This window comes from Lemur catta, chromosome 12 (assembly GCF_020740605.2).
Source record: "Lemur catta isolate mLemCat1 chromosome 12, mLemCat1.pri, whole genome shotgun sequence".
In the NCBI taxonomy this organism is placed as follows: Eukaryota; Metazoa; Chordata; class Mammalia; order Primates; family Lemuridae; genus Lemur; species Lemur catta.
The window spans coordinates 43547645-43564363 of record NC_059139.1 but is presented as its reverse complement, the minus strand read 5'-3'; the positions used below and the strand labels follow the sequence as shown (position 1 = coordinate 43564363).

Genomic DNA, 16719 nt, shown 5'->3' with positions numbered 1-16719 from the left:
TTCAAGTGCAAGTATTTACTGATAAAGGTATAGTCTCCTTTTCTCCAAGAAACATCTTTTCTAGAAATTTTCATAAGCTGCCTCCCACTTCAAATTCTCATTTACCAAATATCATGTGAGCATTCTTCATACAATTATACTTCTGAAGGAGCTTCTTTCAAAACTCGGTTTCATTCTTTTTGGTTCAAACATTCAAATTTTTGGTTTAAACATTCAACTCTGTGAGGCAGAAAATTATTTTTCTAAAGAAAAAAGTATTGATTGTGAGAGAATGAAGGATCTGAGAGATTCTAGAAGTTGATATGAGAAGATTACTGTCTGGAATGATTGCAAGTAAACTGATGTGTACAGTTTTTTTTTTGTATGCCAAAGTGGGGAGGAAATAAATAGCAAAGCCATCACGTGGCTGAACTAATTGTCATTCAACCAATGGTGTGCTGGAGATGGCTTGTACCAGCTCACAAGAGCCAACTGTCCTCAATTCTTCCCAACTCCACAGCCAGTAACATCACATTGGTTAGCCTGAGATCTACTAAGGTGGGAATATTCACTCCATGAAATGGGCAAATGCTACAAACCAAGATTTTTTCTTCCTAGAGAATTGGCTGATCCGCACACCACTGAATGTAACAAAATCATGATGTTGCTTAACATATATATATATATATATATATATGACACGAAAAACAAGCAAGCCAGAAAGAAAGGAAAGGAAAAGAAAAAAGGAAAAAAGAGGGAAAAGAAAAGGAAAAAGAAAGAAAAAGGGAGAATGGAAGGAAAAGGTAACAAAAAGATGTCAGAAGAGACATTTGCTAAATGACATAGGCTTATAAATTTTTTTTAACTGATCCAGTTGATTAGATGTAGCCAACTCTCCTCTGCAATTCCTGCAGGACCCAGGGCCTCATGCTGCAATGATGGCTGCCAACATGCCTGCAGGCAGGCGTGCACACACTGATGCCGCAATGCAGCAGACAGACATCAAAGGTTTGCACTGTTACCGTAAGAAGGCAGAGAGAATTGTGTGTGATTTCTAAAGTGTAAAGTTTCCCTTTAAACTTAGAATGTTGCACGGATTCAATTCAATTTTTTTGTGTGTGCATTACCTGAAACAGAAAGGTAAGACCTGCCTTTCCCGTTTGTATTTCTAGCTCTGTGACACTCACCACAATCAAGAAGCTGTCGTAATTCTGCGGGGCTGCTGGAGCTCTGTGTTCTGTATAGAGTTGAACATTCCAGACCTAGGACACAAAACAGACCATGTATGCAAAACACAGCTCTCTGGAGAACCTGAGAGCCTGCTGCCAGAGAGACATTCCCACTTCCATCCAGTATCTGTTCTAGATGTGTACCAAATATTCTTGGAAGTGACTTCCACTATTAATCTTATGTGGCATGTCAGTAATTTTGGCAAAACCATCTGGCCTCCAAGAAGTTAATCATGTTTATTAGATTATGGAGAATTTAATAGTTTCCACACAATGACTACATATTAATCTAGAGTTAGAAATCACAGACCAAGATTGTTTCCCCCTTACACAGCCCCAATTATGTGTACCCGTACATAGAAGGTATTAAGAAATTAACTTAATGAATGCCCAAGAGACAAACACAAATTATAACAGCCATGAAATAAAGGTATAACAAGTGAACGATTCCCTCTGACAGTCTGGTTACCTTTCTTTTCGATGGCTTCCACGAGCTTGATAAGAAGAGGTGGGGCAACGTCAGGAGGGGTGAACTGCTCTGCAAGATCCGGGAGAGTCAAAGCTGCAAACAAACAAAAATCCCACCATTATATTTAATTTAGGGTAGTCAAATGCATTAGACCACAATGGAGAATGTTTAAATACAAAATAATTTAATTAGATCTGATCTTAAACTCAGGCCCCAGCAAGAGGGACTATGACCCTGGGCTCAGCACTTGCAGGCCAAGGGGACATGCCTGCTTCTTCTCCCCTAGGACATGCTCAGAGCACCTACCCAGAATCCCAGAACTCCCTGCCAAAAGGCCTCTCATGACCTTTCCCCTAGAGGTCCATTCTCCCCAGGGCAGATCTCCCTGTCCAGGTACACCCCTGGGCCCAGGAGTGCCCTGTGGCTGGGTGGGAGGGACTCGGGGTGGGCAGTGAGAAGCTGGGACGAGCCCAGGTCCAGTGCTCCCCTCATCCCCATGCTCTGAGGCAGAACTTTCAGGAGCCCAAGAAGTCTGAGTTCAAATCTGGCCTCTTGGTCATTAGGAGGAAACAGCTGCCCAGGTAAGAGGATAGAACAGATTTTGTTAACAGTTTGTTAATAACATGATTTATAACTAAAATATTTAGACGCAGGGTACCTGGGCCTCCTTTTGTACTCTTGCCTCAAGTCCCTCAGATGCCAGGGGTGGGCCGAGTGGCAGGTCTGGAAGCTGACACAAGTGATCACTGCCCACCTGGCATCAAATTCAGTCCCTGTGTAACTGCTGTCAGAGCCTTTATTTGCTTAAATGGATTTAAACTGATTTTCCATGTTTTATTTACATGTCTTACCAATTGTAATGATACAAAAAAATAATTGGATGATATTCATAAATAATTTTCTTGGATATTACATTGATAACCATATTCTTAAGAAAAGAAAGAAAGGAAGAAAGAAAGAAAAGAAAGAAAAAGAAAGAAAAAAAAAAAACCACTGTTAAGTAAAAATATTTTTCTCAAAATATTCCAGAAGAGGGAGCTAAATATATTCACCTCAAATTTCTCAAACTGCAAAATTTAGGTAAATGACAGTCTTTATAAAAATATTGATATGTGCAACCTGTTTATTAACCATCTATAAACAACTTTTTAGACACTTATGATTCATCACTTGTACTCTTATCTAGAAATAGTTTATATAACTTAAAAAAAGATGAAATATGTACAATTTTGTTACAGTGAGATGCCAGTGGTTCATTTCTTTATTATAAGCTCTATACTGTGTTAAACAAATTTCTAATTAAGCTCATATTTCAAGTATTAAAAGTCAACATAGAACAACAAATTCATGATACACAAATAAAGTTGTGTTATTCAATTTTGGCTCGGAGAACTAAGTATGATTTAAGTCATTTTGCAAACCCTAACCCTCTGGTCTAAGACCCTTTCCAATTGCAATATCAATATGGAGTATGTACATGGACATGTGATCTTGCCACCTAGCTCTAACAGCCATTGCAACTACCCAGGATAAAAAGAGAAGAGCTAAATTTTGAAGGAAAATTCTATAGCAGCACTGTTCAACAGAATTTTCTGTGATGATGGAAATGTTCTATCTGTACTTTCCAATGAAACAACTACCTAGCTACTAAGTACTTAAAACGTGGCTACTAAGTGCTTAAAACACAGCCATTGCAACTTAGGAACTGAATTTATTTTAATTGATTTAAATTGAAATAGCCACTGAACTTATTTTAATTGATCTGTATTGGATAGCTATATGTGGCCAGTTCCCAAGGTATTAAAGGTGCAATTCTATTTGCCTGAGCAAGGGCAAATTTTTTCAATGGCAGATGAAAGATTCCTGAGTCAGCTTTGTGTTACAGAGACTCCACTATAAAGCTATCCCTGAGGCCTGGGCATCTTGACACAGAACTGATCAATATTTGAACTCAAGGCCCTGCAAAGTTTACCACTCAGTTTCTTGGGTGACTTTGTCTTACTGCAACATCTTGGACTTAAAGGCAGAACTGACATGCTGTTAAGTTTCCAGATAGTCACAGTGCAGAGGGCTGCGTGGGAACTTCATCTCTCCTGCGTGTCTCACACCTGCCACAGCCCAAGCATCACCTGGAGAACTTGCTGGGAATACCGATTCCCAGTTACCACACTAAATCCCCAGAATCAGAATATCCAGGAATGGGCTAGTAATCTGTTTGGGGTTAGTAATAAGTTTTAGGGCATACTATTTTAATAAGAAAATTCATGTGGGTGAGCCCTTGAAAAAAAATCCAGTAGTGACATCTTCTAAATCTCTAAATGTTAAAATGTGAATGTATCCAAAAAACACAATTGCCTTAGAAGTTGCATAGTCTTTTTTAATTAAAAGCATTGTAAAATAAAAAGAAATACTATAAAGTGAAAGAGCAATACCATTTCATTTCCTCTGATAAATTATAACACTTTCCTTTGCATTAAGTAGATTGTCAGCTCACAGAAGTATCCTCTCCCACAAATACCTTCTACACTGAACAAAATATCATCCTATCAGCATATGTATTAGAAGGGAAATATAAAAGTAGAGAAATAGTGTAGACTCTGTAGAGAACTGTTATTAATTAGGATTTACTATAGTGTCTCTCCTTAGCCCTCTTAAGCTACCAAGGCCTTGGCATACCCCAAAACTCAAAAAGTTAAAGATTAAATAGTAAATATACATACACATCCACATGACTCTCATGCAACTAACATGCCAATTCCTCTTCCCCTTCCCTCGTAAATTACACAGGCATTAAAAAAAAAAAAAAAAAAAAAAAAACTTTAACGCTGGCACTGAAAATGCAGTTACTTAATAAAGGTTTATCTCATCCCAGAATCTTATCAACATGATCAAATATGAAAGTTAAATTAAATAATAAAAGATTTCATCTAATTGTGATTGAAATATGCAACCAACAGTTGTTATATTGCTGGGTTGGCAACTGCTACATATACTTCCATCCCTCTCTTTCTTCACTCAGTTTGAAAAAAATTAAAAAAGCAAAACCTTCTTACTTTCCTTTGTCCTTTCAATGTTTCTTTGGCAAAAAATTTTAGTTTACCTACAGTATCCTGGGCTACAATGTATCATTTGTTTTACTCATTCAGGTGTTAGACGAAGTTTCTAAAAGGCGTTGTGATGGCTACCAGTCAGATATCTGGGAGAACACTGGAACTTTTCTCAAAATGCACACTGGATTACTTAAAAAAGGAAAAAACTACGCACATAGTAGGAAGTATAAGTACTCCTTTTGTAATGTAGAGTGAATTTCCCACTGAATTTTTAATATTGATAAAAGCTCTACCGTGCAAATGTATTACTCATCACAGCTGATCAAGATTATGCAGCTGAAGTTTTAAAAGGTAAATTTTACAAGGAGAGACTTAAAAAAAAAAAAAAAAACAATTCAAGGATTTCCTGTTCCTTAGTGCAAAATGTCTATGATTCAGTCCATTTCCCCTTTAAAATATTTAGACATAGGGAATGTAAAAGCCCTACTACCTAAGAAGCTTTGAAGTTTATATCATCTACTTTGGGCAACAGTATCAATTACCACTGAAAGTCTAACAAGTATTCTAAAACGAAATATTAATTTTAACAGCAACCCTAAAATCAACTATTCCTTTAATTCTATTAAATACACAACATCAATAAATACTTTATCCATATGATTTCATTTTAAGACATTCCAAAAGGAAATGACAATTTGCTAGGAAGTACCAAATTCGGCAAGTTGTTCTTTGAAAAGTCCATGATAAAGTACCACATCATACAGTTTGAAAAACCAAAATATAAAACATTTTAGAACTTAAAAAAAAAAGCTTCTAGGAGTATAGATCACATAGGGTAGAGCTACCAAGCAAAACACAAATTAACAGAGCACATGATCCTCCTAAAGTTTACATATAAATTCTCATTAAGTTTCATCTTTCAATTTTTATACCTGAATAAGCAATGAGTTTTGGTTTTGAGGTCTGCTGTAGCACAGTGTACAAGGCTGGAGAACCAAGTCCACTCTTAAGAGTCTGGATAAACTTGTAGATTCCTCTCCTACAATCCAACCCCAGTTTTTCACTTAGCCGAATCATTTTTCATCAAAAGAGATCAGAATTGCTTAGAAAGAAGGGAAGAAAGAATAGCAGAAAGGTCTAAAAGTGGTGAATCCAACACACACGTTATTTCAAAAGAAAGGAGGAATCAGTCTTTGGTGTTGACAAGAACACCGATGAATTAGGTGTCCCAGGTCATAGAAAGAATTTCTGATGACACATCCCGATGCTGCACTTTCCACTAGTTCTATTTTTCCCCCTTTGCCCTGGTGACAACCAATCACATGGAACAGAAGAGAGCCCTCTCTCCAAACTGAAGCCCTTCCCAAACCACTAACACGAACAGGCCTCAACAGTCCTTGGGCACCAGCGGTGTGTGGGAGACAGTGGCATTCTTTGCATTAAGTGGTGCCAACACTGCTATGAAGTGCAAGATGAAACCAGCACACAGCTGCACCTTTTGGAGGCGTTCTCCATAAAAAAAGATATTTTAAAGTTAGTGCCTGGCAGAGCCGAGTGGAAAGTTTAAGCTGAAACATTGGGACTCCAGAGACTACCCAAGCCAACTATTTCATTACTGATGGAAGCAGCTTGGAAGTGTGTGAGAAGCTGCAATTACCTCTAAAAATGTAATACAAATACACAGAAAAGAGAGTGTATATGCAAAATGTAGATCAATATTATATCAAGATGTTAGCCTGTCTACTAACTGCTCCTGAATCAAAACTGTATTCCTCTCTCTCTCACAACTTCAAATGAAAAATGTACATTCTGGGCAAATCTAATTCCAACTTTTTTCTTAAATAAACTTTTTAAGCAGACTCATACTTTATGTATATAATGATTGATATCCTGAACTTTAAATTTCTTAAGCTCTATGGACAATGCCACAACAAATGTCGGCCTATGCTCTTTGGGTAAGATAAGGAAGCTAAAAACCAAAAACAAAGCACGAAACCACTTATGAGTTCCTTAATTTTGTAACATGCCTGTTTAATCAGTAATACATAAGTGATTAAAAGCACAGGTTTAAGACCAAAGAGGCCTGGGTTTTAATCCTGGCTTTTGCACTTACTGAGTATAATCTTGGGCAAGATAATTAACTAGAATCTCAGTTTCTTCATCTGGAAAATGGGAACAATTATGTGAGGTAATAAGGATTAAAAAAATAATATAAACAAACATGATAGGCATAGTGCCCAGTATGCAGAAAGCACAAACTAATGGGTAGTTACTGTTGGAATTATTCATGTAATTTTTGCTATTATTAATAGATTTTTGAAATATCCAATTGCAATGACAAATTTTAAGACCAGAAACTATCATAATTAAGAAAGAGTCCTCAATACTTTCTAAAGGCAGCAAGCTGGAAGCACCTTTGGTAGACACTTGCATTTTGCTTTTCTATGTATAAACAATATCTTTTCAGAAGTCATAACTATCACATTATTTTCATTTTACCACACCTTTTCCCAATAAGAGCTACAATACTAATCCATTAGAGTTATTAGACTTCAATTTTCTGAATGTGAAGAAAAATAAAGTTGGAATGATTGTGTACTAAATTATATTGAGCTTAGCAGGAACAAGGACTTTTGGGGAGGGGGGGAAGAGGAGGAGGGCAATTGAAAATGAGAATACAAAGAGTAGATGGGAAAATAAATCTTCAGCCATAACTCCACATTATTTTCTGAGATAACTAATAGAGAATGAAGAGTTGCCAACAGATTTAAACTGGAAGTTTGCAAATCTTTTCAGATACCCTAATTAGTCTTTAATACCTTTACGTTTATCTTCTCCCACTTATCTCTTCTGCTCTACAGCTTAAAAACAAATGAAAGGGATGTGAGATCCTCTTCCCATTAGTTTTATTCCTACACAACAGACTGGCATAGGAAACAAACAGCAGGCAAAGATCTTATTAAACATAAGCAGACATTACAGCTTTGTTTCTGACAGCCTTAGCTAAAGCCGTGGAGTTAAGAGATAACTGAAATGCAAGATTACACTTAATCTTTGACAGGCTAGCCTAATTAACCGTGATTCTTATCACCTAAGTTGGCGTCTGATTCAAAGATTACAATTTACAGTGTACAGCAAATTAAAATGCTAGGTAGGAGGTAAATGGGGAAGAAGGGACCTCCCCATCTCCCCACCAAAAAAAATTTATAGTTGAGTCCATGGGATTTTAGACGCCAATGATTTATAAGGGAAGTTGGTCTTTTGGTCTGTTGGCTTAGAAAGACTTCATGCAAACTGTGACAAAGAGGCCCCTTCCCCCCCAAAAAAAGAAAGCATACATGCAGTGGGTGCTTGGCTATTTGTTGAATGAATGAGTGAAGGAATGACTATTACTGAACACCAACTAGAAGCCATATCACTTCATTAAGTATTTCACAGACATGCGTTTATTTTTCATAACAGTTCAAAGATGGATAGTCGCTATAAACCCCCATTTAATGGCAAGGACAAGTCTCCTAAGTAATGCCTGAGTTCACCTTGGACCTGTCTTCCCTCTGTCAGAGTATACAAGTCCCAGGAAAGGGAAGAAACCTATAAGTTTTCCAAAAATCTCTTCCCAAGGCTCCCTAATTTGAAAGGTAACTGCAATAAGGGTGTTATGTGCTCGATCCCGTAAGAGAATAATGCTTTATGATTATGTTCAAGTTAAGCTATTTTGATAATATCAGCTTTTGCACTTCCCCCCCAAAATAAGCAAATTAATACATTCTCTCTCATTATAAACTCTTTTAAAATGCAGATAATTGACACTGTAAACAGAAAAGCAGTGGGAGCCCCCGTTCATAGCAGGAGAGAGAGGCAGGGGCATTCCAGAGGAACCACGCTACCTGTGGCTGAGGGTGAACTTGTGGAGACGCTCGCTTCTCTCCCACTTACATCCAATAAGGAATTTCAGAGTCAAACTTATAAAATGTTAGAAATGCTTAAAAATAATAAAGCAGGATCTTAAAACGTAACTTGAGAAGCCCCAATGTCATAAGCAATTGAAAGATCCCGGGATCAGGAGAGGGCTGGGATCTGGAGAGGAACTGGAGAGAAAGATATTACTGGTGAAACCAGAGACCAGAAAGCAGCACTGGATCCGGGCTGGAAACTCACTAGCGGTGCAGAAGCAGGACGCTGGCTGACCAAGGCGGGAGAGAGTGGGGAGAGGGGGGAGAGGGAACTGCCAAAGAGGCATATTTGTTCAGCTACACGGAACAGGCAGTTTTAAGAAAGCCTGGATGGAAATCAGAGGAGTTAAAAAGCAGCACCAGATTCCATTCAAATAACTACAGAGAGAGTAGGGTTTTTTTCTCTGACATTTTTCAACATACTAAAAAGTTGAAAGAATTGGTCTGTGAATGCCCATATATATTCCACCTCGATTCTACAATACAATTAACATTTTATCATATTTACTTTGTTACATACTTACCCATCTATCCATCAGGGTTTTTTTTACATGCATTTCAAAGTAAGGTCCAGATATCAATTGCTATGAACTAAATTGCGTCCCCTCTCCCCAAATTCATACGTTGATGCTGTAACCCTTCATGTGATAGTATTTAGAGACGGAGCCTTTGGGACGGAATTGGGTCTAGATGAGGTCATGAGGGTAGGGCCCTCAGGATGGAGTAGTGTCCTTCTATGAAAAGACACTGGAGTGCTTGCTCCCCACCCTTCCCCTGTGAGGACACAGAGGGAAAGTGGCCACCTGCAAGGCAGGAAGAGAGCCCTCACCTGACCTTGTTGGCTCCCTGATCTCAGACTTCCAGCTTCCAGAACTGTGAGAAATAAATTTCTGTTGTTTAAGTCACCCAGACTATGGTGTTTTTTTAGGGTAACCTGAGTTACATCAATGCACTACACCCCAAAAAGAAGAAAGAAACCTTCTCTAGAAAAAGTCAGAGTCAATCACAAATTCTGTAGGTATTTAGTAAACACCCCCTGCGTGTCAGAGTATCTCCAATGGCAGTGATTTAGGCAGTGCTGCCCCAACTTTCATGTCCACATTAATACCCTGGTTCAGGAGGTCAGGGGTGGGGTCTGGGATTCCGCATGTCCAACAAGCTCCCAGGTGATGCCCGTGCTGCTGGTCCTTGGAGATTCTGAGTAGCAAGGACTGAGGATGAGCCCACCAGCCACAGAAAGAAAACTCAAACCACTACAGGAGAAGGATCTCAATGAATAACCTTCTAAAAACTTGTTACCTAAATGCCCCAGGCTGCTTGGGCTGCTCTTGCACCAGACCCAGCTGACAAACATTTAAACTTGTGTCAGGCAGAGGATGCTGCCTGGAGGGTTTAGCTATCAAACTGAATTAGGCCTGATATCACATTAATACTTAATTAGGTATCAAAAGAGAGAGATTAGCAGTGGAGAGCTCTGCGGCTCTAAGCGTCCCTGCACTGTCGTGCGGGGAAGGATCGCGTGAGTCACAACTCTCCCCAGGTCTCACACGAAGTCCAAGGGAAGGCCTAGAACTCAGTCCTGCCGACACTCATGTCAGAGCCTTTGTCACTATGCCACATTCAAGAGAACTCACTCAGCTCTGTAAATCTGGTGTGTGGTGTGCGGTAGAGAAAAACAGAAAATGTTAGAAAATCACAGAGGACTACTACTACAACTAGTGATAGCTCCCGCATAGTGAACACTTAGTGTCTGAAACTATGCTCAGTGCTCCACCCCATCTGATCTGTATGACCTTGTGAGGAATTATAATTGTCCCTGTATTACAGATGAGGAAACTGAGATCAAGAAAAGTCAAGCAAGTTGGCTAAAGTCACGCCAGCACTAAGTGATAAAGCTACATACGATTTTAAAGAACAGATGGGATTTCAAAGCCAAGTGTAACTCTATGAATCTAGGTTGCCACCTCAGGCAGTCACAGCGTATGACACCATTTGGGAGGTTACAAAGCCACAAGCAGAGGTTGAAAAATCTTTGCAGGATACCAGTGGAAAAGCTCACAGCGACAATTAAAACCCTTAGTGATAAGAGGTGCATTTGTTCAACTTGAGCTTGGACTGGCGGGCTGGCTTCTCACCATCACCTCTGCTTTATCAGGATTGAACCCTTGCCAGCCCACTCAGCCAGGCTAAATATTTTCAGGACAGCATTTATTAAATATTTTCTCATAAGGCTAAACTAAGCACATTCTTCCCCAAGGATGTAATGGGTTTTATTCGGCCAAATATAGCTGGCTAAAGGTATAATGGACTCTTCTGGTTAATCTTCAGGTGGGGAGAAGGCCCAGAAATAATTTTTTTAAATATATATTTTGTATTTATATTTCCAAGGATCCCAGAATGAAATTTTAGTAAAATAGGCTTAATAAGTACATGAAGGGAGTTAAAGTGCTCATGATCAAAGGAGAAAAGAAAAGGAAAACAACTAAGTGTGTGTGGAATTGGGAAGAAAAGCCAAAAGAACAAAGGGCCTGAAAATATTGAACAGAAAATTCCCTATCAGCTAGTGCAGAATAAATACATAGGAAAATAAGATAACATGTAGTCAGATTTTTTAATTTAAAAAGTGAAAAAAAATCACTGATACAAGATAAGCTATCCATATATAAAAAAGGGTAACAATTTTGTGATAAAAGGAAACACAACCCTTAACAATTGTGTGAGGAATCAAAGTTTTAGAAATAAAGCCATATACTTTCCCTACCTTCGACAAAGGTGATTAATTCTGGTGGGCTAATAAATAAATTCCCCTATCTCATAATATATTAATACCATGACCATTAGTGAAACAGCAGGAGGCCATTTGCCTCTCAGCTACAGAAATTAGTAGACTCATTCTGTTTATGATCTTAAGAATTACAATTTTAGATGGGTCAATTTGGGCAGAAGTTGGACCCTATCATTAAATTCTCGAAAAATCTCAGGGTGATAAATAGTATTATGCTATGGAGAGTTATTTGTGCCAGACCAATCTACTTTTTTTAAAAAATGTGATACACAGAAAGCCCTACAGATAGAACCAAACTATAAAATATACATTGATTATAAAAACAGAAAAAACAAAAAAGAAAATACCCCCCCCCAAAATATATACATATTGATTATAGAAAGAAGCCTGACCATGTTCCCAAAAAGATTTTCAGAAATAAGCTGACAAGTAGAGAGAGGTGATATTTGAGGAGTGTATGCTAGTCATTGCCTGAAAATCAACAAAGAAAAGTGGTTATGTCAATATAAATTAGAGCTAACTGGCAGAAGAGGTGAAGTAATAGATTGAGCTTCACTCAGAGGGGGACTATACAATCAGTAATTTTAATCAACGCTTTAGGTTCTTGATAGGAATATGCTGGTAACACTCTGTAGCTAGAACACAGCTGAAATGTCCTGTCCAAAAGTAGCAATGGTAAAGAAAATGTTGGTTTCCTATAATGAAAATTCCTGTGATATTGTTAATGAAAAAGTACCAGTGCTCGGGCTGGTGATGGTCTACAGGCACAAGCAATCACTTATCACTGCGGGGTGTTCCTGTCTGCATCATCATCTCAGAGTTGCCTCTTTCCTAACAACCTAACAATCTATGCTCCACTTCTCTGTTGCACCATTTCTGTCTTCAGTTGAAAGGGAAGTGATAGGGCCTGAACCACAGGAGGGAGTTTTGTACATTTTGTTCTATCAGATTAGGCCTCAATAACTTTATGAATTATGAGCTGTCAACTACTTTTTCATCTGCTATAGAATATGCTTCTTAGAAATTGTGGCTATAAATAAAACAACAGATGTTTTTTGTTGGCTCCAATAGGAGCTTGGGTACTTTTTTAAAGGGGGGCTAGGAGTTAAGCAAATTAATCTAAAAGGCTGGATTGGGTTTCCCCCTGTTGGTCACTTTTTGTATCAGCCTTCTGAAGACAGGTTCATTTTAGTCCATAAACTACTTTTGGGGGTCACTTAACGTAACTTATTGGAGAAACTTCTAGAAAGGGGTTTCTAACACAATTACATAAAAAAAGTATCATTAAATGTCTTATGGTTGCTACCATATATGAAAAACCACTGGAAAGAGGCTGTGTAACAGAAAAAATTAGGCAATTTACATTTAATCATGAATTACTTTAAAAATAACTCTAGCCGGGCGCGGTGGCTCACGCCTGTAATCCTAGCACTCTGGGAGGCCGAGGCGGGTGGATCGCTCGAGGTCAGGAGTTCGAGACCAGCCTGAGTGAGACCCCATCTCTACTAAAAATAGAAAGAAATTATCTGGCCAACTAAAAATATATATAGCAAAAAAAAATTAGCCGGGCATGGTGGCACATGCCTGTAGTCCCAGCTCCTTGGGAGGCTGAGGCAGTAGGATTGCTTAAGCCCAGGAGTGTGAGGTTGCTGTGAGCTAGGCTGACGCCACGGCACTCACTCTAGCCTGGGCAACAAAGTGAGACTCTGTCTCAAAAAAAAAAAAAAAAAAAAAAACTCTATATTCTCCTTAATATGTTGTTGCAAATCTGGAAAAAACAAACAAACAGGCACCTAGAGGATGGCTGGAGTTGCACCAAACAAATTGTTATTTCAAATATGCATGTGTGTGTGTAGGGGAGGAATAAATGAAATTGAATAAATGGAAGAATGGCAACATTTAGTTATATTTCACTGGGCTATATTGATGTATAAATTCTAACCCAGGAAGGAGGAGAGTTTAAAGTAGTATTTTCAAGTTAGGTATATTTCATTTTGCCAGAATGAACAGTAAATTCACAAGGACTAAAAAATTTCTCTGACTTCTGTATGTGGATCTAACAAAAGACAACTAATTCCATGTTCTTAAATGTATTCCAAAGTCATGACTACTACAAATCGGAGAATGTAACTTTAACCGGGTTCCTGGGTATCAGGATTGGGAGATCATGAAATTGAGAGTGACAGGAAGGTAGGGAGGTACGTGGTCACTGCCCTAGATACTACCCGAGTCACTTAGGTCACTTCCTTGAGTCATGAACACAGCCCTGTGAAGTACAGCAGTCTCCGTATGTGGGAAAGAGACTCTGAGGATAGGTGACGGCACCAAGGTCACTTGACGAGTGTTTGGCAGAACAGATACTACAACCTATGTCTGTCTGAACCCAAAGACCCTTCTCTTTCCACTCCACCTTTGGTTTCTCTTTCTCCTATTGTCCCTCTTCTGAGTTCCTGAACTAAGTCACTTGTAAATGCAATTCCCTTTGATATTTTGAGATTTCTGACCAATGTGTGCACAGCAGTGCTGGGCTCTTAGTGATGAGGGGAGGGAAGGTACATGCCCAATCAGCTCGTGGTCTGCACAGGCAGTGAGTACAGATGCCAGGAGAAAACAAGGGGGTTAGTTGGAAGTCCCGACACTCAGAGGAAACTGCTCTGGGTCTCTAAACCCTAGATCTTTATAAGATTATCTATTCCCTTCTGAGGGAACTTGTCGTTCATTTAATGTTTTTTTTGAAAAATAATACATTCTCAAAAATGTGGTAATGAGAAATAATCCCGTATCAAACAAGATCAGAAATAATATCCTAAAAGCTGCCCTTAGTGTTTGAGGCTTTCATTACCAAGATGGCTAACATTTACAATGCACTTAATCATGTGCCAGGTTCTATGCTAAGTTGCTTTACTAAAATTATTTGAGAAAATATAATCTTTCACATTATAAGAAATTTTCTATCATTATCCTCATTTTACAGAGGGAAAAACTGAGGCTCAGATAAGTGATTTGTCCAGATTCACACAGCTGTACTCAAGACCAGGATTTAACTGATGAGCAATTATCTGGTTTAGAGGACATAAGGGCAGCTCCCTTCCAAGGGATCCTTATGTATGAACTGAGTGTCATCCCATGAGGTCCCATAGGGCATATGGTTTCCTTAAAAACTGCATCCTTTTGTGGTGCAGCCCAGTGCACTACTTTGGAAACAGACTGCCAAGCTCTAGACAAGAAAGTTAGAAAGAGAGTTCTCCAGCCAGAGAACAGACCTGGGAAGTAGACAGTTCAGGAATAGCCACTGCCTGATTGGACCATTTCCCTACTTACTGTATTTTTATTTTTCAAAGATATTCTACAGGATGTTTGGCGTATCTGGTGATGCTCACCAAATGAGAATAGAACCTCCCTCCTCATGGTGACAACCAACCCTCCCCACTCTTAAAAATCACGGGATGAGACCAACTGTTCTCTAACAGTTGATCATTCATTTTGGAAGCAAAGACACAGATGCACACAGAAAGAAATTGAACAGAATATAGAAAACTGTCACTGAGTAAAGTTTCGACTAGGAATTCAGAGGAAGAATGACTTTTAGTGCTCTGTAAATAGTGGGGTCAAAATATAAGCCACATATATAATTTTACATTTTCTAGTAGCCACATTATAAGTAAAAAGAAACAGGTGAAATGTAATCTTTTACTTAACCCTCTATCTCCAAAATATTGTCATTTCAACATGCAATCGATCAAAAAATCATTAATTTTTAAGATATCTTAGTCTTCATTTCTCTTTTATTTTATATTCATAGCACACCTCAATTCAGGGCAGCCACATTTCAAGGGCTCACGGGGGCTGGGAGATGTGGTTGGTGGTCCTGTCTCACGCAGGAGAAGATGGTCTTCAGCTTTTCCTCAGTGTGAATCTGGTTATCTGGAGGATGTGTTAGCTTTGAAACCAAAATTATAAAGACATACAAAAAGGAACTATATTCCTTATATCCCAAGAGGGTCACATAAGAGTTCTGTGTTTTTCACTACTAGCATGTCATAGATAACAGCTTAACTCTACCGTGAAGGCATTTAGTTTGAGTTGACAGGGAGCGGGGAGCACCCGCAGTGTTTGTTATACACCAAGAACCTGCTGAAATACTAGAAATCAGGTATCCTGGTGTTTGTCACAGTGCATGGTGTGGAGTCAGAACATCTTCAGAAATGCCATGATTAATAAAAATTCTTCCATCTGATGGCTCTCCATCTGCCACTGGCTCCCCTTAAAATGAGCATTAAAAGTGTCTGTGTACCCTCTGTTAGAGACTGTCTGTTGACTGCAGATGACAGAAGGTTCAATTATCAGGGACAGGCTGGCACAGTTAAGCTATTAAGTCAGAAAACCTAAGGTCTGCTTAGGTTCACATCTTGACAGTATGAGCTGCAATAATTTCATTTATGAAATTAGTGGTCATTAACATGTCCCATACTGCCTACAAGACAAATGAGCAGGGGTGGAGGTAGAAATATCTACCTAGTATCAGTGGCAGAGACAGGCATTGTAGGGAGCTACTTTTCTTACAGATACAATGGTCCAATGTGTATATTCTTATAGCACACCATCCTCAAAGTCTTGAATACATCCTCTTTGCAGAACATGCAGTGTAATGAATCCATTCTTATAAAATGTGGAAACTATTTTTCAAGTGTGTTTGTTACAATATTAAAGTGCATTCTGGGCTTCAAACTTCTGCTAAAAGGGCAGCCTGGACAGGACCGAGCCGTGGAGGAGAGCAGAGTGATGGAAGCAGCCCTGCAGGCTATCAGACGTTGCCTCTTGCAGCAGGTGCCACGCTGCCTGCTCCCAGTCCAAAAACATGACTCTAAGTGCTCAGACTGTGAAGCTTCAACCCAGTTCCTAATTGACACTTTTAAGAAAAAAATGAGTTTCACAGCTTAAATATCAGCTTCCAGTTTGGACGCAGAAGAGAGACCGTTTCCTTTAAAAAGTCAAGCTGCTGTTGTTTTCCCAAAGTGTAAAATGTTTTTTGGGTGGCAGAAACTGGAAGTGGCAAGCAGTTCCCAACTTAGATTATACAACAACATTATAAACAGCTAAAAACTACTGAATCAAAAATTATTATACAGGAAAGGCAACAAGAAAAGAACAGGGAATTATAGACAAGGGAATCTCCTTTGGAAATGCCAGTTTCTGGGTAACAGATACTATATACAGTGAATGTCTGAAAAAGACAACAAGGAGAGAACAGGGA

General features: G+C 38.9%; 1 protein-coding gene across 3 annotated transcripts in view; it reads right to left on the bottom strand.

Annotated features, from left to right (window-relative positions):
* The window catches only part of PIK3R1 (phosphoinositide-3-kinase regulatory subunit 1), an 82824-nt gene that overhangs the window by 25915 nt on the left and 40190 nt on the right, over positions 1-16719 (bottom strand). For all 3 annotated transcript variants that reach the window (XM_045566447.1, XM_045566450.1, XM_045566449.1), the window contains exons 3-4: positions 1678-1770; positions 1167-1241 (exon numbers count right to left, since the gene is read on the bottom strand). In XM_045566447.1, the coding sequence (XP_045422403.1) occupies positions 1167-1241; positions 1678-1770 (168 nt within the window). The remainder of the gene's footprint in view (positions 1-1166; positions 1242-1677; positions 1771-16719) is intronic.